General features: G+C 40.1%; 1 protein-coding gene across 1 annotated transcript; it reads left to right on the top strand.

Annotated features, from left to right (window-relative positions):
• Positions 1-12,944: 12,944 nt before the first annotated feature.
• Positions 12,945-16,750, top strand: LOC147856010 (uncharacterized). Its single transcript, XM_087329535.1, has 2 exons — positions 12,945-13,200; positions 16,415-16,750. Exons 1-2 carry the CDS (start codon positions 13,017-13,019, stop codon positions 16,696-16,698), a joined length of 468 nt encoding a protein of 155 aa, XP_087185661.1. The 5' UTR covers positions 12,945-13,016; the 3' UTR covers positions 16,699-16,750.
• Positions 16,751-25,275: the final 8,525 nt, after the last annotated feature.

Here is a 25,275-nt window from a genome sequence, read left to right as displayed (position 1 = left end):
TTCGGAGACAACATAACCGAATCGGATAATGAAGAAGTTTCCGAAGACTACTTCACGTCGGAGCACATATGCCGAGTAAACGTAATCCGGGAATTCCGGGAAGAAGAATACGAGGGAGAAAGCTTGATGATCGGAAAGATGTTACAAGAGGCCAAGGATTCAACAAACGATAAAGGAAGAAGAGCCGAGATCCGAAGGAAGAAGAGACAAGTCCAAAAGTTCTTCTTGGAAAACGGATTAATATGGAGGGCGCCGAAAAGACCGGATGGTATACCACTTCGAGTAGTCGGGACAAAAGAGCAACGAAACCGGATAATGTCCGAGTTTCACAAATCCGATTGGGCTGGACACCGAGGAACATGGGCAACATTTGTGAAGATCAAGCAAAAATATTGGTGGAAGAAAATGTACAAAGATGTCGCGGAGTTCACGGAAAGCTGCGAGAAATGTCAAGTCTACTCCGGGGTTCGACATCGAGATGAGTTACATCCGACATTCTCACCGACAATCAACTTCATGTGGATGGTCGACATAGTGGCCATGCCGACCGGGATCGGACAAAAGAAATACTTGGTATTAGCTCGGGAAGATCTCACGAATCAAGCAGAAGGTCGAGCGCTTCAGAGGAAAACGTGTTCCGCGGTATGCCAATTTCTTTTGGAGGAAGTATTTTGCAGGTATGGGTGCGTAGGACAAGTGATTGCGGACCGGGGAGAACTCGACTCGGACAAAGCTAGGGGATTCTTCGCCAAACACGGAGTTCGGTTAACACTAACAACGGCATACAATCCGGAGGCCAACGGGAAAATCGAATGAGGACATAGTCCGATCGTGAAAGCACTTGCGAATGCATGCGATGGAAAGGTGAAGGACTGGCCGCAGATGCTTCCGTATGCACTATGGGCGGATCGGACGACGCATAGCTCCGTAACCGGTTACATGCCGGCAGAACTCATGACCGGACAAGCACCGGTAATGCCGACGGAAACCGCGATCGCAACATGGACAATGCTACCGTGGAAGGAATAGATGAGCCGGGAAGAACTACTAGTGGTCCGGATACGACAACTAGAGGGAAGACCGGCAGACATAGCGGAAGCAATACGCCGACAACAAGAAGCACAATTCCGGAACAAAATCCGGTTCGACACAAAGCACCGACTACGACCGAGGAGGATTGAAGAAGGAGATTGGGTGATCTTCTATGACAGTAGTTTGGACCATCAACATACAACGATGCGGAAATTCGCGAAAAGGTGGTTCGGGCCATACGAGGTTCGGAAAGTCTTCGACAACGGAACGTACCGACTGTCCGAGTTGGATGGAACAATACTACGAGTGCCTATAGACGGGAAGCGGGTGAAGATTTTCAAGAAGTGGACCGACGACAAACCCTATGTGATCCAAGCCAAGGCCGACAACGAGGAGCAATCGGACGAAGACCACGGTGACGCGGGAAGCGAAGAAAGTGAATTACAACTCATAGTCAACATAAGGGGAGAATCGGAGGAAGCTTTGGGTGAAGACGGATATGAGGAATCGAGAACTTCGGCACATACCGGAGGATGTGCGGGTTTGGAGGGGGCGAGTGTCGTAGTGTATTCCACACACTACGTGAAAACCATAAAATAATGTATCCGATTTTAGATACATATAAATAAATAAATAATATATCAAAATATTTATCACGTGCATAGGGCAGGATTCGAAACCTGCACCTCCACGTAGATAATATATCAAAATATTTATCACATGCATAGGGCAGGATTCGAACCCTGCACCTCCACATAGATAAACCCCAACTTTACCATTGTAATAACTTATCTTTAGTGTTATATATATAGATTTAATACGTATAAGACCTTTATTTACACATACCTTTATTAAAAGGTAAAAATCATGTATTCTTTAGGGTGTGAATATTTTATTTACACGTGACATTGAAAGTGACTCATGCACATCTAGCGTGTATGAGCCTGAGCCCTATACTTAGGAAATGACAAAGCATCACATGCACATTTAGTGTGCATGGACACTTTTGGTGAAAAAGCATGAAGCCATGCTTAGCCTCTTCCATCTTTATATAAGGAGGAGAGAAATATGTATAAGGTTGTTGATTAATATACAAGGATTGATCAATCTAATATATTCTTGGGATTCACGAATTTTGCCATCTAAATTACTCTTATAATCTAAATATTGTTTTAAATACACTAAACTCGTGGGATTCACGAGATTGCTATCTTACTTCTCTTTCTACTATTCATAACTAGCCTTAAGTTGTATTCCTCTTCCTCCTAGTCCAAAACCTCGGTGGTTCCCACCCGACTCACGCAACGATCCGGAGCCGAAAGGCACGATAGCGTTACTACGCGCGTGCGTGGAGAAACGAGGCGGGACCACCGGGGTCTTGAACCGAAGAGCAGGTGATAGGAGGGGAAAGAGAAAGAGAGAGACGACCGGTTACGTATGAGCAAAGAAACACAAGGACACGGCCCGTCAACGCAGAAAACACTAATGGACACAGAGACAGAGAGACACGAATGTTTGTATATTAACAAATGACACAAAACAACAGAGCACGCGAGCGGTTACAACCGAACACGCTGGCAAACAGATGCCGATGACTGCTCGTCTGCGCACGAAAGGGGATAGGATGGAGGTGCTGCCGGAAGCACACGGGCGTTCCTCGAAGCAGCACGAGCCTCCCGAAATCCTGTAGAGAAGAGTGATGGAGAATGAACAGAGGAGAAGCGTTCGGTTACGGTCCGACAGCACTTCGTCCTCCTCAATGCCCGATCCCTTTCTCCCCGCGCCTCCCTCTCTTTTATGGCTTCAAGAAGGGAGCCGCTTCCCTCATTAACTTCCTACCTACCGAATCTAACTACCTAGGATATACCTTTGTACCTAATCCTTTATTATATACATTAGAGGGCGCGCACGCGTGAAGAGCCGGTTCGCGCGCGCTATACACCGATTGCGCTAAGGGACGGTTTTCTTCACGACAACGCGTTCTTGATAGCCACATGACTTTGCCTTTGAGGGAACTACTCGGCATTATGAAGAAGGAGTTCCATGACACGATCGTGGACCTTGTAAAAAGAAAGAGGCAACAACCAGACGAAGACGAAGAGAAGCCACTAAAAGCGAAAGCGAATGCCATAATGATGGCAAGAGACGAAGTCGATGAAGATATGGTGGATAACCACTATACTCGACCTCATTGGGCACGAGCGACAATGGACACGCCGGTGAAGATCGGGGAGAAGAAAGAGACCGTGGTAGCCTTGATCGACCATGGCTCGAAGATCAACCTCATGTCAATTGAGTTCTATAAAAAAGGAAGATGGCCAATCAATAAAAACCAAGGATGGAAGATTCAAGCGGCAACAAAGTCTACGGAGGACTTGTACGGAGCTTGTTCCAATGTTCAAGTCACGATCGGGGATGTGGAGATGGATCAACACTTCTTCGTACAAGAATCGGCATCGCATCCTGTTATCTTAGGACAACCATACATCACATCATCACAGATGGAGACCAAGGTGTTCGATAATGGAGCAGCCTTCGCACGAATCAAGAGTCTTGACAATCAAAGATCTATTCAATTCCTAACGGTGTGAGCTAATCATGAAAGAAATCAAGATAGTCTTGGAGGCGAATCCCCAGATTCTTAGAGCGGACTATTGAAGCATGGGGCACAAATAATCCGAGTGATCACAAGTCCCCACAAGAAAGTAGAGCGCATGGATTGCGAGGAGAAACAACATGTGTCACACCTAGTGGCGCGTGTAAAACAGTACTACCCAACAAGAAGGACAAGCGTCAGATACAAGACTTCGAGAAGATATTGAAAAAAGAAAACATAATAGAAGAAGAGTTTGTGACTCATATTATGGAAGAAGCCTCATTTAACGACACCATCGGCGAAATCGAGAACGTTGTGGACTTGATCTATCTTCAAGATCATCACATGATTTCAATTAGCTCCATCAACATGTACGCTATCATCGATGAATATCGTCAAAGCATCTTAATGAAGGAAGCTGACATCAACACAAAATATAAAATGGTGGATAGCTAGTTGCGGTTCCGCTACCGGAAGATAGCTAGCAAAAGATGAAGGAAGTCGCTAATGATCCAAGCTTAAGGGATCCAAAGACAATAGGTCATGTCTTCACCAAAGAGACGAAAAGAAAGCTACGAGTTGGAAAGGAGGATTTCCTCCTCCCTGAAGAGGAGCGAAAGTTTCGTGAAATGCTTGAAGGACATGGGAAAGCCTTCGCGTTCTCTCCCCAAGAAATTGGATGTGCCGCATGTGCCTTGGAATTTGAAACCAATACCAATTCCAAGAGCACACCTTCCAAAGCTGATCGAGCTCTTAAAGGAGAAGGTGAATATGGGAATTCTAGAACCGTCGAATGCTCCTTATTCTAATATGTGGTTCACGGTGCCGAAGAAGAATGGATCATTGCGATTCTTCCAAGATCTTCAACCCTTCAACAAGGTGACCATTTGGAATGCTAGAATCGGTCCAAGTGTGGATGAATTTGCCGAAGCGTTTGCGAGCCGGTCCATCTACTCCATTAGCGACATGTACTCCGGATATGACCAATTCCAGTTGGCGGTCAACAATCGTGACATTACAACCATGAGGACTCCGATCAGGCTTGTGCGGATGTGTACCTTACCTCAAGGTGCAATGAACTCGGTGGCTCATATGGTGAATTCCATGAACAAGGTCTTGAAGGATTGCATCCCGGACATCACGATGCCATTCTTGGATGATATTCCGATAAAAGGATGTTTGGATGAGGAGAAAGATGAATCGAAAGATAAGGAAGGGTGTAGAAAGTTCGTCGCGGATCATATGAAAGATTGTGAGAAGGTGCTTCAACAGCTCGAAGATGCGAATTTGACATTTTCGGGAGAAAATTCCGCATTCAAGCAACCGGAGATCTTGGTGGTAGGTCACTTGTGTGGAGCATACGGCCGGAAGCCTTCGTCATCCAAGGTGAACGCGATCCAGGATAGGAAAGAAGAATGCGTAAACCAAATGGAGGTTCGAAGGTTCCTTGGAGCATGCGCATTTTATCATATCTAGATTCTGCACTACACTCATGTCATCGAGCCTTTATATGGATTGCTAGAGAAAAGAATGAAGTTAGAATGGCGAGACGAGCATACAAATGCGATGCGAAGATTGAAGAAACTACTTCTTGAAGCTCCAGCACTAAGAAAGGCCGAATATGCCGAAGGGAAGCCGATTTATGTGACTGTAGATACGAGCCCAACCGGAATCGGGTGGGTCATCAACCAATAAGGAGAAGATAATGTGCGGTATGCTATCTGGTTCGGAGCAAAGGTTCTCAGCGAACGACAACAAAGATACGCCCAAGTCAAGTATTGTGTCTGCAGTGCAGACGGACAAAGACTACCTGATCAGGTCGGAAGTGATAATAGAGATAGATTGTCTTCCAATCCTCAGGATGATCTCAGGATATGCGACCCTAGATCTAGCTATGCTAAGGTGGATCGCCTATATCAATTCTTTAAGCCCAGAGATTCGCCACATTGCAAGAAAGAAGAACATCATGGCTGACATGTTGTCGAGGGCAAGATTTGAGAATGAAGGTGACATGGTTTCAGAAGATGAAGACGTCACCCTCGACTTCTTCAAGATGACTCGACTATCGGCGGAAGACAAGGGCATGCTAACCCTCCACGCCTTCAACGAGAACGAGTACAAAGGAGAGTGGTTACTGATCGACAAATTCCTAAAAACAATGACGGTGGATGCTTCGTTGCCGAAGGAGGAGGCTCTACGAATCCGGAAGAAAGTTTAGCAATACTTGCTGAAGGGGGGATTCCTTTGGTGACACCCAAAAAGAAGGATAGGAATACCACGTCGAGTGGTGGTGAAGAAAGAAAAGGACCCTGATGACTGAATTCCAGAAGAGTGCTTGGGCAGGTCATAGACGAACAAGGGCAACGTTTGAAAAGTTGAAGGAGAAGTACTAGTGGCCAAGCATGTACAAAGATGTACTCCATTTTGTGTCCACATGCGAAACTTGCCAAGTACATTCCAACATACGTCATCGTGATGAGCTACAACCGACATACCTGCTCACCATACACTTCAAATGGATGGTGGATCTGGTCTCAATGCCAATGGAAGTGGGACAAATGAAATACTTAGTTCTAGCAAGAGAAGACTTGACAAATCTAGTGGAAGGACGGGCCTTGACAAATAAGACGATGTCAGCTGTTTGCAAATTTCTACTCGAAGAGGTTGTCTGTCGATACGGATGCGTGGGAAACATAGTAGTTGACCGAGGGGAGTTGGATGTGCACGAAGCAACGGAGCTCTTTGAATGACTAGGTGTAAAGCTCTCCCTCACGACTGCCTACAATCCAGAAGTGAATGGGAAGATCGAGCAAGGGCATGGACCTATCGTCAAAGCCATCGTACGGGCATGCAACGGTCGAGTAGGGAATTGGCCACGACTATTGCCCTATGCCTTGTGGGCCGATAGAACGACACACAACTCAATGACAGGAGGTTATATGCCAACGGAGCTTATTTATGGACAAAAACCGGTAATGCCCATCGAAAGGACGATCGCCTCATGGGTAGCGATACCATGGGAGAATGAGATGAGCCGAGAAGAGTTATTAGCGGCACGGATAAGCAAAATTTGAAAGAAGACCTGAAGATCTAGAAAAAGCGCGAAAGATGATGGAGGCAGCCCCAGTGACGAACAAAATTCGGTTCGACAAGACGCATCGACTGCGCCCCAAGAAGATCGAAGAAGGAGATTGGGTATTGGTCTACGATAGCAGCCTTGACAATCAACACATTACAACAAGAAAGTTCGCAAGAAGATGGTTCGAACCGTATGTGGTGACAAGTGCCAATGACAATGCCACATACCACCTTGCGGAGCTAGATGGATCAAGGTTGGCCATACCCATTGCAGGAAAAAGAGTAGAGATTTTCAAGAAAAGACAAGACGAGAATCCTAACCTTGATCACCTCGACGATGAAGATAGTAGGACAGATGTGAATGAGCACGTGGAAGAATCTAATTGATCACCGTAGCCGAAATCTCGCACTCTCTCTTCTTGGCACGTACCGAAGGATGTGCGGTTTGGTGGGGGTGGATGTCATGAAGATTTTCGGTGATAGTGTGAAACTTGTGAGGAACATATAAAATCGAGTGTGGTTCTTCTCACGAAATATAAAATAATAATAGTGAAGATACTATTTTAAATAAGTTTAATATCTTGGTACAAAAAGATGGAGGTCTTGAAGAGCTTTTGAATGCCCTTTACTACATAACAAACGGACATCTCAGTGTCAAGTTATGTGGGTATGAAGTTTGCAAAGAAAAAGAGAAAAATAAAATTGTGAGATATCCCACATAGACATGACAAATAAGGATCTCATCATATATAAGGCAAAGCAAAAGTTATTATCTATGTGTTTATGTGTGGAGCATAGAAAGGATGAGTTCAATGACTTGACAAATGGATGTGGCCAATTTCATTGGTTTTGGACAGAGACAGCGGAACGACATCGGGGAGACGGTGATGGAACCGGCAGCCGGTGACCGGTGACCGGCATCCAACGTCCGGTGACCTCGGGATGCAGACCGAATTGGCTCGGGATGCAAATCGAATTGGCTCGGGATGCGACAACCGGCGACCGATCGATGTTGGCAAACCCGATTACTGGCATCCGGCTCGGGATGCGGACTGAACCGGGCCAGACCGAACGGATGCAAATCGGACGGATCGGTTGATCGCGGTGCATGGTGTTTTAAAGCATAGAAAGGATGAGTTCAATGACTTGAGAAATGGATGTAGCATATTTCATTGGTTTTGGACGGAGACAGTGCGACGACGACGACCGGCGACCGACTGGTGATGGAACTAGCAACCGGTGACCGGCATCCAACATCCGGCGACCGGTTGGTGACCGACATCCGGTGACCTCAGGATGCGGACCTAACCGGGCCAGACCGAATGAATGCAAATCGGACAGATCGGTCGGGTCGGTTGATCGCGGTGCATGGTGTTTTAAAGATATTTGGTCCAAAAGCCTAATAGTATTTTGTGCTTTAAAAGAGATGTAAGTAAGACTTGAACCTTGCACCTCCAAGATAGAAAGCAATATACTTACCACTAAGCCAAGTCATTTCCTTAAAGTTACATTTTTATCATTATAGTTTTACTTGAAAAATTCTTATATGAGAGCTTAAATGAGTGACATGGTTATCATGCATCACATGCATGAGCGCCAAATGGCAAACATGCATCATGCATTTTATGCATGTCTTGTACCCCCACACGCATCATATGCATGGGGGCATCTATAAAAGAGTCGATGAAAAAGATAAAAGGAGCTATGTATTATTCAAGAATTTAATAAGAAGAAAATTCTTTATCCAATTGATAATGTATCGTGTTTCTTAAGTCTAAAGTCAAGGGTTCAATCTTAATCTCTCTCTATCTCTTTCTCACCATATCAATCTCTCTCTTTCAATCTATCTTAAATACTTTCTCGCTAAACTAATGCAAACTTCGAATCCTTCCGGTCCAGGACCCCAGTGGTTCTGCCTCACAATCTGCACATAGTGACAGATCTTCACGACACCAGCAAATTCAAAATGACGGACATGACGAAGCTCTATTACTTCCTAGGCATCGAAGTAATTCGGTTTCTGGCCAGCATTATGATCTCCCAACGACACTACATTCTCAACTTATTATACAAGTTTGGGATGACTGAGTGCAAATCGATCGCTACGCCTCTTGATTGAAACCTCAAATTGGATACTGACTCCGGCGTGGAAGAATGTGAGCCGACTTAGTATTGACAACTGATCAGGAGCCTCATCTATCTCACAATCACTCGACCCAACCTCAGCTATCCGGTCGGCCCCCTCGTCCAATTCATACAAAAACCATGAGACATTCACTTGGATTGTGCTAAGCGAGTATTACGATATGTGAGCGGGACAATGGATTACGACATTCTCTACAAATCGGCCACACCAGTACGACTCGAAGGGTACACAAATGCGGATTGGGCAGGCTACAAAGCCGATCAACGATCCACCTCCGGATTCCTCTTCTCCCTCAGCATAGCGATTTTGTGGAGTAGCAAGAAGCAACCTATCGTTGCTCTTTCGAGTACGGAGGCGGAATACAGGGGTGCAGCCATAGCTGCATGGGAAGCCGTATGGTTCAAGAGGATTTTGAAGGATCTGGGCATTCCAATCAAGGATCTGACTCCCCTTTACTATGACAACATGAGCAATATTTATTTGGCTCGGAACCCGGTGTTCCCCGCTCACACAAAACATATCGAAGTGCTCTATCACTTCATTCGAGAGCGTGTTCCAACCGGAGATGTCGACCTTCTACACATCAACACGAATCTTCAAACGATTGACATTTTCACGAAAGCCCTAGGAGCCGACAAGTTCGGGAATTCATTTCAGATCTTGGAATGACAATCCTTGACTTGCCAAGCTTGAGGGGGAGTACAATCAAGAACCGAATACCGTCCGAACCAGGTACGAGCCGAATCAGACACCGAAGATCGTTCGAACCGGATACGAGCCGAAGCGAACATCAATCCAAAGGAACCGACCCGAGTTGAGCTTGAGGGGGCGTGTTAAGAATCAAACTCAACATAGAGCAACATGTGAACACACCTTTGAGAATCTATGTGCACTCAAAGGTCAAGAGTCATACCACTCTCTACACATTAAACTATGTGTCATAGAATCATATTCTATGACACATAACTAATGAGTTCCATATTCCCGATAACTATGAGTCTTCACATTCCTCAAGGTTCTAGAGAGAGAGTGGAAGTTGTAATAAGTTAATGAAGAGAGAGGGTGACCTTATATAAAGCACCCTCCTCCTAATTCATACTAAGTCGTTTGGGACTCCTTGTAATGCTACATTTTGTAATTCATATTTTACTTGTGAAATATACATCTTCTTCTTGAGTACTCCTTTTCCACTTCAACTAATCTATCTTGTGTTTCTCTTCTCCTCTCTCTTTCCTCACACACATACACACAACACACATCGCTTCCGCTACACAAGAATCATACCCGATTCTTTCCAAATACAAAAACAAATTGTTTCTCATACATCACAAAATTGACATTTTAGATTGAATTCAAATGTGATTGAACCCCTCAACTTTTTTATTTATCTTAATCAATTGTTGTTAGGTAACCACAGACACTCATAATGATTAGTGTACCACATTCATTAGTACATGCCCCATGTGGGTGGAGGAAATACCTAGAGATGTGATTCTTCTTGCTCATTAAATGAGTATAACCAACAATAAAATAATACAAAAAAACATCTACTGGCTTGACCATACATCTATTGTGTGACCTTTCAACCAATCCAAGAAAAAGTGACAAAAGATAATAGAGTTACTAAATTGACATATACATTTTAACATGATTGAGTTCCTACAATTCATTTGTTTGATGGATGTACATTTTATGCACATGAAACTCAAATCCATTATTTTAGCTCAAACAAGGAATCATTTGATATGGTTTACAATATCATCATACTGGTCTCACTTGATGAGGTGTATATGGGATCCAATTCGTGTAAAATAATCACAGTGGTATTTCCATTTTCCATATTATAGCTCCAAAATGAGGGAGGGTCGACAATATATCACGTTGCTTTGTCGGTCGTTTTCTATTAGAGATTCCCTCCATGATTTCCTCCCATCACTCACTATAATTCTCCTCTTTCTAAAGGATCATAAAGTACCTATTAAAATACTCTACCATGAACTTATTAATATTATACTACTTAATATGATTGTTTATACATAAGACTTCTTTCATGTGCATCCATTTGCACCCTTGTTCGCACGCATCTAACAAACCTTTCTCCTAGTGGTCGCAATTCTCCACGACACTAGTACGACTCAATGCCATGGGACGCCAATCAAGGCTCAAGTCTGTGTCGATGTCTTCGCTCGATGGTGGTCGAGTGGATTAGTACCTGTTTTTCTCTCTTTTTTCTTATCAATCTATCTTATATTTCCTTGTCTTATGTTTACATTAGGATTGATCTCTAACCATTGTGATGCTCACGTTAGAATACACATCATATAGGAGATTAAGGGGTAATTCGTTGTGGTTTCTTTCACTATTAGAAACATCTAATCTGTTGCTATTAGAAGACATCCATCATTATCTTACCATCATGTCATGGCTATAATGGAATCAATATTATATTATCATTGGAACCTAAACGATGAACCTCTTTGGAGAAAAAGTCCAAGAAGGATACGTGGTTGCACAATGTGCAAGAAATGGTGCAATGTATGAGGAACAATGCACGTTGTTGTTAGCAAACATCCATCATTATCTTACCATCATGTCACGGCTATGATGGAATCAACATGATATGATTGGAACCTAAACGGTGAACCTCTTTGGAGAAAAAGTCCACGAAGGATACGTGGTTGCACAATGTGCAAGAAATGTTGCAATGCATGAGGAACAATGCACGTTGTTGTTAGAAGACATCCATCATTATCTTACCATCTTGTCATGGGTATGATGCAATCAATATTATATGATCATTGGCACGTAAACTAGGTAATTATTGAGAGTTCAAAGCTATATAGAGCTTTGATGTATTAATATAGTTTCAAATGCAAGAAAATCAAGAGGTACAATAAGGGTGTTTACGTATAGGATTGCTCCCTCAATGAGTGAGGGTCCATCCATCTAAACAATTGAGATGTAGTGTTATGAGAAAGCTTATGGAAACATGCTTCAATATTAGTTCAAGATTTAACTATTTCATTGTCCCTTTCTCTCTTTTCCTATCCATCACTTTGGTTTGATTTAGACCCTATAATATTCAAACATAAGAAAAATTTCCAATATTTGATAGTTTCCTTGAACTTTATCTACCTGTTGATGAAATGAATAGACCCTACAATAAGTAATACCCTTTTTTTCTTCTTTTTCTTTTTCTTTTGATAGTTTCCTTGAACTTTATTTACTTGCTTACGAAATGAATAGGCCCTATAGTAAGTAATACCCTTTTTTTCCCTTGAACCATTGTGATGCCCTATAGTAAGCAATACACAAAACTCAAATCCATTATTTTAACTCAAACAAGGAATCATTTTATTTGGTTTAAAGTATCATCATACTAGTCTCAGTTGACTTGATGTAAATGGGATCCGATTAGTGTAAAATAACCATAGTGGTATTTCAACTTTTATAATGAAGTTTTATATTCACGAGAAAAAGGTTATGTAAAGCTTGTAATCCTAAAGTAGTGAGATCCAAAGAAAATAAGGAGAGTAATCAAAGTTAGGTTCTATTTGTCCTTTACAATTTCATTTACTTGCCCATGTTCCCTTTCATATTCAAAGACAACAAGGTTTTATTTTGTTTCATCAAGGTTACCAATATTCATTAACTATCAGCAACGGTTCAGTTCGAACCACACCGAACTGTGAAACTGCAGCTTAACGGTTAAAACGGTTCAGTTCAATTTTAACAGTTAGAAATTGTAGTTTAAATGATTTAATTGTTTTTTTAAATTAAATTTTTGTTTTAAAAGTAAGTTTTAACATTTACAAAATATTATATACATAAATTCTTTACAATGACACTTTTAACATTTATTAAATTTTATATAAATGCTTTACACCGACAATTTTAACATTCATTTAAATTTTGTTTTTCTTTAAAGTATTTCCCATAGGTTTATCACAAGAGCTCAAAAAAATATAAATTTCAATTTATAATATAAACGATGATAAATAGACATATACACCTACATTATACACACACACACACACACACACACACATATATATATGTATGTATGAATATACAAGAAACAATACTAAGTAATCAAGAGAGAGAGAGAGAGAGAGAGAGAGAGAGAGAGAGAGAGAGAGAGAGGGATAGTGTGTGAGAAACAAAATGAAACAATTTGAGCTCGAGATAGTTATCAAGCATTCACCAAAAGATGTTTGGAGGGTATGGATGAAGAACTTTCAGATCACCTTACCGAAAGCAATCCCACAACGCTACACCTCGATTGAGTACTTGGATGGCCCCCCTCTTGCTACTGGAGGCGTTGGCCAAATAAACTACAATGTTGAGAGTAATTCTCCCTCCTTACATTTGGATGCATTATATGTATATGTATATGTATATGTATATGTATATGTATATGTATATGTAGTATGTGTATGTGTATGTGTGTGTTTGTGTTTGTGTGTATACATTTTTACTATCTCAAACTATGTATTATTGACTTGATGTATAAACTATTGCATTAATTGTTTATCATGAACAAATCATGAGTTCCAACTTGAGTGGATATGAAACTATCCACCTACTTTCTATTCATTCAAAAAAGACATGCGCCCAATTTCTATATACTATTGACTTAATATAATACATGGAGTCTAGAGAGCAATATAATGTTTCAATAATTTACATCATCATATCCCTATTATGAATTGCCGTTCAATTACCCATTAAATTTAGTCAATGATTTTGTGCTTTGTATCCTAAATTGGTTCTTTTAAGGAAGCCCATGCATTTTTTAGTCCATGTTTGAGGGTCAAGTCTCACAAATCTAAGTAAGCCATGTTTTAATCATAGTCCATATATGTGTCAAATGATACATATCCAAATGTCAAATCACACAAATCTAAATACAAGACTTATGCATGGTTCTATCTCTAATTCCTTAACATCATAAAAAAGATTTTCTTTCTCCCATAATAACTTCTTGTTTACTTAATGCACACTAGTGTTGCCAAAGTCTATATCCCCTAGTGGAAATTTTCATGCTTCTAATGAACGTGTTACCTAATTGGAAATTTAAAACTTTAACTAGCCACTTTCCTACAAGCAACAATTTCAACCGGAACATGTTGAAAATAAAAATTAGCACATTCCAAATCAGGAAATAAAATTCTAGCACAATACCAAATCAAATAAATCACAAAAGTTTGGATCCAAAAAAGTATATATGTATATATTTCCAAAAAAATGAAATACCTGACTATGTAAACAAAATTCACTTATCAAAACTTTGTAAACTAGCATTAGCAACATATTAGATAAAATTAGATCTAATATATATAAAACTTTAAAACAAATTAGATTGAATTTACAAAGTTCCAATCTATATCTTCTATGAACTCCTAGATGTCATCATCATGCTCATGAGATGTTATTGTAAAAATATGATGATATGCCTTGCTTTCTCGCCACAACCTAATGTTGGCAATGAGGTAATGTTCTTCTAGTTCAAGTCCTTCAATGGATATTCGTATCAATGCATCTACTGCATTTCTTTTTAGCCTAATTTTGAACTTATTCTTTATTAGATTTAGGCGACTAAAGCTTCTATCACATGTTGTAGTCGAAAAACATTGAATTAACCTTATCAACGAAAGCTTTAAAAGCTTGGGTAGCTTTTCTTTTCACACATCATTACAACTTATTGTACTCAAACATCAAAGAAATATCTTCCAAGCCATTTCGTGGTAGCTTGCGGTCTAAAATTTGTATATTCATCAAAAAAATTATCAATTATAAATTATGGGAGAAAACACTTTCCTATCTATCTTTTTCGAATGCCATAAAAGTTTGCAAGTGATTTTAACTCATTAAAACTGATAGTTTTTCATGCTAAAATGCTTGTAGATCCAATAGACATGTTCATTGGTGATATGTGCATTTTCTTTAAATTTGAATGGATCTTGAAACATATTTTCAATGTGGAAAGAAACATTGGATCTTGAAGCCTCTTTTTTATAGTCTCTATTAATGCCCTAGAAAACAAAGTTTAGAAACATATGGCTTCAATTAAGTCCTCACCATCAAGTCATACTTCTATCCATGATAATGCTTTTATACTCATTACTTTTTGTGCCATCTGGTAAAATGTAAAGCATTCCTTTTTGTTTACCATATTGTGGAATAACTAGATAATTATTGCTATCCTTCTTAAACCATTGAGATCTATAATAACAAGATATAGAAATTTCTTTTCTATCTCCCCAATATCTATAATATCCAAACCTCCAATGTACATATGTCACACCCACATATTCCTTTAGGAAATTCATACTTAACGTAAACATGATGTTAAGTACATTTGCAAGGAAGTGATGCATATACACTATTTTGAAGATTCTTAAAAGATACATTGTATGAACCACTTTGTGATTTTCAAATCATTTCAAAGAGGAGGTTAGTATTTTTAAAGCTGCAAGGTTCTTTTGTTATAAGTACTAAAAAGGACATGGAAAATTTTGATTAGATTCATTCACAAGAGAATGGTTATATTAAATTTGTCCATGTCCTTCATAGTGTGCTTTCAACAAAAGAACTTGCCACTTTAAAAATACTAAAATCCTCTTTAAAATGATCTAAAAAATGTAACTTCATTGCATCTGCAGTATATACGTTGCACAAAATGGTGTGAAATGAGTTAAGTGATGAGTCCATTCTCAATCCTCATGTAAGATTCTGTATGGAATGAATATATAACAAATCTATTACATTGGAATGCCAAATTGAAAGTTTTCAATGATTAATTTGAGATGTTCTCTAATATGAACACTTGGATGTAGCCTTTGGAATATATTATCCAACATGTTGAGCACTCCAAGTACAAATGACAAAACAAAAGTTATACCTTATAAAGAGTCATAATGTCACATCCATATTAATGGGTAAATTATCTGATTTCAAGCCATTTGAATCATTCAGATAACGAACATGTCATGCAATGTTTTTAACGCCCTTGAAAGGGTGAATCAATGTTAAATATTGTCATTGCATCTTAACCATTTTGCAACAAAAGTGCACCTTACATGTTATCAACTAATATATGGGCATAATAGGTTTTATCAACATGTTTTAAAGCTTGTTTGGTATGGTAGTTGACATTGGAAATTGAGACCATTGCATTCTTGAGAGCTTAAGAGACCATGAAAATCTACCTTTAGTACTCATGCACGGCAAGCTTATAATATCCTACTTTATCTTAGCATTAATACTTCTTTATTTGGCTATTGGTTTGCACCAAATAAAGGCTTTTGTTTAGAGATCCAACTTGTCCCCCTTATTCAAGAAGAGCTTCTACATACCTAGCCACACAAGTGGGTTATATTTTGTGCTTCCATTTAACGTAATCCTTAATTTTGTTGTGCAAGATATCATATATTGTGCCACAAACATGTTTCATATGATATTTTGTCAATATTTTCCACAGAAATAAAAAATATGATCTTATTGAAATGCAATTTATACTTTTAACATTGTCGTTGATAACCTTTTATTGATTTCTTCAGACTTTTCTAAATTTGATTACGTCAAGTTTCTATGGAACAACATTGACCATGAACAAATGAGTTTCAAAGCTACAGTCTTTGAGGGAGGATATTTGGGAAAGCATTCTAATCCAAACGTGACTTATAGTGCTCAAGTTTTAGCTGGAGTTGAGCCAAATACAAGCATCATTAAATGGATATTTGAATATGATGAGAATTTCATGGATGCAATCGAGGAGCATCTAAAAGAGGAGATGTGCACAGCTAGCGCTTATCTAGAATCACATATCAATGACATTGCTTAAAACAATTCATTTTTACAAGTTTTTTATGCTATTTTTCTTGTATATATTCTATCGTATTTACATTCAATAAACTATTGTATTAATTAAAGAATTCTCCCATATTTTCTTCTTATGTTTGTGAGAGTTTTCATTCAAAATTTGAAGGCATGTGCTTGGCTTGTTTGATTGCGAGTTTCTTTCATGCAAAAAAGGTCTTGTTCTGGATGAAGAACCTCCTTTGTTGGAGCATAAATATGGTTTAAAAATAGTCCAACTCCAAGCATGTATAGGGTTTACAAATTAATTATAATTCACATTGTGTTGAGAATGCACGCGTGTGTGTGAAATGTGAGTTGGACCAATGCGGTCTTGAACAAGAGAGGATGGGTTGACATGACTTGTTGAGTTGATAAATTGAAGTTACTCACAATTACGTGTTGATTTTAGCACCAACACCTTGTTTAAGTATGTTTAGAGATTGTAGATATGTGGGTCTAAGTACGATAATAGAGGAAAGTTTGTTTATGGAATTAACTTGTGTACTTCTATGTGCAATATGCAAATACTCTTGAATATGTGTTTATATGATGATGTATGCTTATGTATATGCTTTGATGTTTGTATGTATGTATGTATGTATGTATGTATGTATGTATGTATGTATGTATGTATCTATATATGTATATATATATTGGTAGGTAGGAGGTGTATTTGGTGAAATAATTGTGAATTATTGAATCGTAGGTAGGGTTTTAAATGTTTTTAAATAAGGGTAAATGGTAAGAAAAGGCGTAACTGAAATTGTAAAGGGAAAGGACGGTGATGGCGTGGAAAAGTGATGTATCCATGACGTCACATTTAGGTGGTAAAATTTGGAGATTCCGATGGTGTCCAAATGACAAATATGAGGTTGAGCTTCCATTGCTGAAAGATGAGCATTGGAAATGAAGAGCTCCTTCTCCTAAATGTCTAAAAACCCAAGAAAATGTCAAAAAATCTAAAGAAGAGTCCAAGAAGAAACGAAAGTAAAAAAATCAAAGAAAAAGGTCACCAAAAGCAAAAACTCCAAGAAAACCCAACCTCATTTACATTTAATGTTGTTGAAAATTAAACTCAATCTAAGTTTAGGGTGTGAACATACCTTATATAGTGAATGTATAAACACTCAAACGTCAATGGTCACCACTACTTCCTAACTTTAACTTTGTATCCTAGAATCATACAATATGACACATAGCTAATCAGTTTCCATATTCCCCAAGTTGCTAGAGAGAGAGAGTGGGTGTTTTAAAGAGAGAATGTAGTAAGAGGGTGACTTAATATAAAGCACTCTCCTCTTTCCTTTGTAAATGTTGGTTTGCTAGTTTGTTTTTTTACTCCTTGTTAATATACATTTGAGTCTTTTATCTTTTATCTATCTTGTGTCTCTCCTCTCTCCTCTTTCACACACACATAACACACATCTATTTAGTCTATTCCGCCTAACATAATTACTCTAAGTAATTATTTACAAATGCATTATTATTATTCTTTCTCTTCGAAAAGGAAAAGGGCAATAAGTGCTCCTTAATTCACATCGTACTAACAAAGACTCAAACTCTATACTCTTACTTAGAGGAGCCAACGAGTGATGGGGACTCAGCCATGCAATCCCTATGGATGAAGCCGAGGAGATAGCCTACCCACAAGGAGAAGAGGAAGAAGAAGATGTTGGGATATGGCACCAATATGGGAACATTGGATAGAACCGAATCCGATGGGGCCATGAGCGATGACGAACCTTCAAAGTTGAGGTCAGAATTGACCAACAAGAACCTTGAAGACGACCAACAAAAAGTTGCGCCGATCATCTCGCTAGAAGAACCCTGTGATTAGGTATGGGTACATGAGTACATGGCGCATTAATATCCGTACATGACTAAAGTGGCAAAGATATGTGAGCCAAAGAGCTACGCGGAGGCGGCACAAGATGCCGAATGGAAAGCGGCTATGGAGGAAGAGATGCATCCTCTAGCTGACAATGAGACATGGGACCTTGTTGGTCTCCCCAAAGGAGTAAAGCTGATTGGATGCATGTGGGTGTATAAGGTGAAATACAATTTTGAGAGCTCGATCAACAAGTACAAGGCCGGACGGGTGGCCAATGGGTTGGCGCAAACACATGGCATCGACTATTATTGTGATGACCGAGGGTGAAAGAGTATAGTGTTGTGTCAATGTGAAATGTATGTGAGTATGAGTGTGAACCGAGTGTTAGTGGACAAATAGGAAAGGGTGTGAGTGGGTGATGTGTATGGATGGCTTGAGGGTCATGCAGGTCATGCACCCTTATAAATCTAACCTCATTGTAACTATTTAACCCTCTTATGGGTAATGAATGAAGAATACAGATGTTCTCTCTCTCTCTCTCTCTCTCTCTCTCTCGTAATTAGCTTACCCTACACCATTCTAAGTGCCACCCCCCACCCCACAATGCTGATCAATCTCCACCACTACCTTGCAATGGTTGTCATCACACCCATCATTACCATCTTCATCAACATTATTATCATCAACAAACCCTAAACCGATAACACTTTTTTGATGACCACAACGGCGAACCTCTTTGGGGAAGAAGTCCAAGAAAGATACATGGCTACACGATGTTCAAGAAATGGCGCAATGTATGAGGAACAATGCACATTGTTGTTAGAAGACATCCATCATTATCTTACCATCATGTCATGGCTATGATGCAATCAATATTATATGATCATTGGCACCTAAACTAGGTAATTGTTGAGAGTTCAAAGCTATAGAGCTTTGATGTATTAATATAATTTCAAATGCAAATAAAGTCAAGAGGTACAATAAGGTTGTTTACTTGGAGGATTCGTCCTACAATGAGTGAGGGTCCATCCAAATAAACAATAATGATGTAGTGTTATGCGAAAGCTTATGGAAACATGAGTCAAAATTTTTTATCCTATTGCGAATCGAATCCTTAATCCACGATAGGGAATGCACTGAAATATACTACTTAGTACACACACGAAAAACAGTGCACACAGATTTTAACATGGAAACCCTAAAACGGGAGAAGACCACGGAAGAATAGAGGTTCATTATACAATGGATATACAATGGAGGAGGTTACAACACTATTTTTGTCGAGTGTATCAACCACACAGGGCTCTTGGCGTATGCTATTGCACACATATTTATGGCGCCGCTCTTCAATGGTTCACTCCTCTCCTCTCTCGTGCTTCACATGCACTACTATGTGTTCTATGCTCACACACATCTATCTCTATATTTGCCCTATATATATACACTCATGCATCATATGGAGTATTTACAAGTGTAGCCCCTACCACACATTGCTAGTAGTATTATTATAGTTATAATAATAATCGACAATTAATCAGTCGACTCTCTACTGTCGACTCTTCAGTTGTCTACTCTCCTCGAACAATCGACTCCTCCTTGTCTTCGACCACCGGCTCTACTCGGCCCGAACAATCGGCTCATCCTTGTCTTCGACTATCGACTCTTCTCAACCCGAACAGTCGACTCCTCCAACTGGAAGAACATATTGCCAACAAACTCCCCCTTCACTCCTGTGGGAGGAAGTCAGTCAACCCTATCTTTTGTCAACAAGCTCTAAGTCTGTCCATTGGTAGGTTCTTTGTCAACATGTCCGATCCATTATTGTCAGTATGGATGTTGACCAGGGTAAACTCTCCTTCATCTACATTCTCTCGCAATGAGTGATACCTTCTTTGTATATGCTTAACCTGAGAATGGTACACAACATTCTTGGCTAGATGTATAGCACTCTGATTATCATAGTGGAGCAAGAATTCTTCTTGCTTCATCCCGAGTTCGTTCAGGAAACTCTTCATCCAAATTAGCTCCTTGTCGGCCTCCGCCGCTGCCTTATGCTTTGCCTCTGTAGTCGACAAAGCTACAAACTTCTTCAATCTGACTGCCACGACATTGCTCCCCCTACATAGGTCATCACATACCCTAATGTGGATCGGCTTGAGTCTGCGTCCCCCGACATGTCCGAGTCGGTAAAACTTTCCAACATAGTTTTTTCGACACCATACCAAAGGCATACTTGCGAGGTGCCTTTCAAGTACCTGAGTATCCACTTCACCGCTGCCCAATGTTCTCTTATTGGATTACTCATATATTGGCTCACTGCTCCCACAACGAATGCTATGTCTGGTCTCGTGCAGACCATAGCATGTTGGGAGACAGGTCCCTCCGGATGGGAAGGGAGAAGAACAGTGCCGACGAACAAACTCGGCCGAGGCCGAATCCGTATGAGGTGGACCCGGCTACGGAGAGCCGGATGGTACAGGCCCGGTGAAGACCGGATGAGGAGTACCCGGTTACGGAGAACCGGATGGTACAGGCCAGGTGAAGACCGGAAGAGGAGTACCCGGTTACGGAGAACCGGATGGTACAGACCCGGTGAGAACCGGAAGAGGAGTACCCGGCTACGGAGAGCCGGATGGTGCAGACCCGGTATGAACCGGATGAGGAGTACCCGACTACGGAGAGCCGGATGATACAGGCCCGGTGAGAACCGGATGAGGAGCACCCAGCTACGGAGAGCTGGATGACGCAGACCCGGTGAGAATCGGAGGAAGAGACATATTCGTAAATATGTTTCTGAGAGCCCATCGAGGCTATATTTGTAAATAGCCAAAAAGTCATATTAGTATAAATATGACTTAGGGCAAACTTTTAGTAAGGGTTGTCATTTTCTTGTTGGTGCAAGAAGTGAGAGCGTGTAACAGTGTACAGGTTGAGAGAGAGAGAGAACGAGGTCGTTGCCTCTGTTGTAACCGTTGCCTGTGGCGAAGATCGTGAGCACGAGGTCGTTGCCTCCGTGAACTCACTGTTTGTACATTCCAATATAGTGATAGTTTGCAGCCTGTGGGCTGCCGTGGTTTTTCCCTCTTTGGGTTTTTCCACGTAAACATTCTGTGTACCCTTTCTCTCCTTTGTGTCGCGTGCATTTGTTTCCCGTTTTTCTTTGTATGAAAAGAATCTTGGTTGCGGCCGAGCGTTGGACATAAGGAGCGTTGAGTTCCCGTCATAGCATACATTAAACTGCCGACGGCCGAGGCATATGATACTGCCCTCATCTCGGCCTTTTCCTTCTCTCTTCTCGGGCATTGCTTAGCATTCAATTTGTTGTTTGTTGGCAATACCGAGCTTACCGACTTTCGTCCAACATGTTGAATCTTTTAAGGACTTTAGTAAAATATCTCTCTTGTAACAACCCTATCACTTTCTCAATTCTGTCTCGAACTATGTGCATCCCAAAAATCTGTTTGGTTGGTCCAAGATCTTTCATGGCAAATGACTTGCCTAGAGCTTTCTTCAAGCTACCAATCTTTCTTGTGTCTTGATCGACTATCAACATGTCATCCACATATTACAAGAGAATCAAGAAGTCTTATTTGTCGTACCTTTTGATAGACACACAATGACCAACTTGTGTTTTCTGGAACCCATGTTCCATCGTGAAGGATTCAAACTTCTTGTACTATTGGTGTGGAGCTTGTTTCAATCCACACAAGCTTTTCTTCAGTCGACACACTAGATTCTCTTTCCCTTTCTCCACAAAGCCTTCAGGCTGTTGTATGTAGATTTCTTCATCTAGATCGTGAAAGAATGTTGTCTTGAGATCCAACTATTTGATCTCCAGATCCATGTTGGCAGCTATGCTCAGAATAGTTTGGATGGACGTGATCTTCACGACTGGTGCGAATATCTCGTCGAAGTCGACGCCCTTTTTTTGCTGAAACCCCTTAACCACTATACAGGCTTTATACCTAGGCATGTTGTTGGCTTCTCTAGTCTTCACCTTGTAGACCCACTTATTCCTGAGTGCTCTCTTACCTTTCTACAACTCTACTAGGTCATAGGTGTAGTTTTCATGCAAGAAGGCCATTTCATCTTATATCGCGCTCAACCATTTCTCTTTGTAATCATCGGCAATGGCTTCATCATAGCACTCTCGTTCACCTTCGTCAGTCAAGAGGATGTATTGACTGGCATATGTTGTCTGGGATTTCCTTTCCTTGAGTGGGTACCTCCTTCCACTCGTTGTTGGCTCTTGTTCGGATGTCTCTGACAACTCCTTTCTCGGGTTGGGTTCATGTATGTCAATCAACATCTCCAGGTTGGATGACTCCAATTCATATTCCTTTATCGACCTTAGTAGCTTTGCCGATTCAAACAAACAGTCAGTTGGTCTCTTCGAGTTGACCGACTCGGATTCAATTGTACCGATTGGCTGTCGGGGTTGACTTGACAGTCAATTCCAACTTCTGTTTCTTCCAGTCCGCAATAGTCTTGTCTTCTAGGAAGACTACATCCCGATTCCTCACCACCTTCTTGTCAACTAGGTTCCATAGCCTATAGCCAAACTCATATTCCGGGTATCCCATGAATATGCATGCTTTTGAGTTACTATCAGGTTTTGACCTCTGATCCTTCGGTACGACATTCAAACACCCTTAGGTTTTGTTACCGATTAGGAACACGATCAACAGTTAGTCCTTCGACCTAGACCTCAAAGTGACTGTGTTGCAACGAATGGTACCGTTGTAGCGTAATACTTAGTGGGATACCTCCTGTTGTTGTGACGTGACTCGCCTAGAAGCGTAGCGTTGTGCACACAAAGGATAACGTGAAAGTGAGGAAGGAATCACTGGGATTATGGACGGAAGAGACGAAAGAGTAGAGATAGAGTGAATAGAGATCAATAAGATATGACAAAATAGGATTTTTAAGGAATATAAGATAAGACAAGATAAGATATAAAATAATATATGAGAAAGTGTATGAAATTTATAATCATTTTCATGAAAGAGTTACAAAATGATTGTGCACGTCGTTGAACCTCCGAACTTTGTCTTGCAAGGTAATCACTCTTCTCTTTCTTGATCATAGAACACTACAATCTTCACTTCAATATTTTGATGAAGGTAAGGCTCGAACCACCTCCCTCTTGTTGAGAGTTGACCACCACGACCGCCAAGTTAGAGCTCCACCTTTATGTTGAACTTCTTCCTTTCTCTCTCTATTTTATGGTATCTCTTATGTAATAAATATTTGATTGATATCTCATACATATCTCCTTTTGATCTTCTCTTTCACCATTTGAATAGGTGCCCCCATGCATATGGTGCATTGGAGGGTACAAGTCATGCATGTAGTGCATGAAATGCATGTGATGCATGATAAACATCTCGCTCATTTGAGCTTTTATGTATGAAACAATATATGCAATAACAATAAACATGAAAACATAATCTTAAAGAGAAAGGGCCTAGCCTAATGGTAGGTGTGTTGACTTTAGTGTATGAGGTTGTGGGTTCAAGTCTCAAAATACTATTGAATACAACATACAACTTTATTTTTATATCATGAAGCAAGTCCTTTATGTAATATAAAGTATATATAAAGTATGCTTTATTTTATGTATATTACTAGTATAGAATAAATGGTAAGATTTGAGAGTCATAGGGTGGGATTATTGGTTCAAGTCCTCTCTTGTTCGTGTAATATAATATATTTATCTATATATATATATATATTATTTTTCTTTACATATATATAATATTATCATATGTGTTGTTAATATTATCTTTATATATAAAACATGATTAAATGTTATTTTAGTTACGTATTTATCTTATTGTAGACTTTTAATGTGAAGCTTTCGTACTTCACGACATCCACCCCCTCTAGACTTGCACATCCTCCGGCATGTGCCACTATCTTTCATCTTCATGTTGATCTATTGGAGGAGGTTCAAGCTCAAACCTTTTCTTAAATACTTTTATCCTCTTTCCAGCTACCACGTTTAGGATTAGTGTCCCATCCAATTCACTAAGCTTATAAGTAAAGTTATCATATACTTTTCTTACTATATAAGGCCCAAACCATCTTTCAGCGAACTTGCGGACGGTGCTATGTTGATTATCTAAACTGCTATCACACACGAGCACCCAATCTCCTTCTTCTATTTTCTTAGGTCGAATTCTATGACTTTTATCAAAACGGATTTTATTCTTTAGTCGAGCCTCCTTCAATCGTTGGGCTGCTATTTCTATATCTTCAGGTCGACGCTCTAATTGTTGAATTCGCAAAGCAAGTAATTCTTCTCTACTCACCTCTTCTCTCCATGGAATAGATATCCATGACATAATTGATTCTTCTATCGGCATGATGGGCTTTTGGCCAAGTATCAATTTAGCTGGCATGTATCCTGTTACTGAACTATGAGTTGTTCGATCTGCCCATAGTGCATAAGGTAGCATGTGTGGCCAATCTCTTATTTTACCTTTACAGCTTTTCGCGATCGCCTTAACTATTGGGCTATGTCCTCTTTCAATCTTTCCATTGGCTTTTGGATTATACGCAGTTGTAAGTGATAATTTGACCCCTATTCGGCTGAAGAATTCTCTAGCTTCATCAGAGTCGAGTTCTCCTCTATCTGCAATTATTTTACCAACACACCCGTAACGACATATTACATCTTCTAACAAAAATTTACATACAAAAATTTACATAGGGTGGGATTATTGG

Source organism: Azolla caroliniana, unplaced genomic scaffold (assembly GCF_043228905.1).
Source record: "Azolla caroliniana isolate FFs.n. ecotype wild unplaced genomic scaffold, voAzoCaro1.0.p SCAF_13, whole genome shotgun sequence".
Classification (NCBI taxonomy): Eukaryota; Viridiplantae; Streptophyta; class Polypodiopsida; order Salviniales; family Salviniaceae; genus Azolla; species Azolla caroliniana.
The sequence above is the reverse complement of the archived record's forward strand: the minus strand, read 5'-3'. Positions and strand labels throughout refer to the sequence as shown.

Excerpts from the sequence above, each read along its gene's own strand:
- LOC147856010 (XM_087329535.1), top strand. The coding sequence starts at position 13,017 with ATGAAACAATTTGAGCTCGAGATAGTTATCAAGCATTCACCAAAAGAT. Across the intron at positions 13,201-16,414 it reads AATAAACTACAATGTTGAGA|ACTTTTCTAAATTTGATTAC; the intron begins GTAATTCTCCCT and ends TGATTTCTTCAG.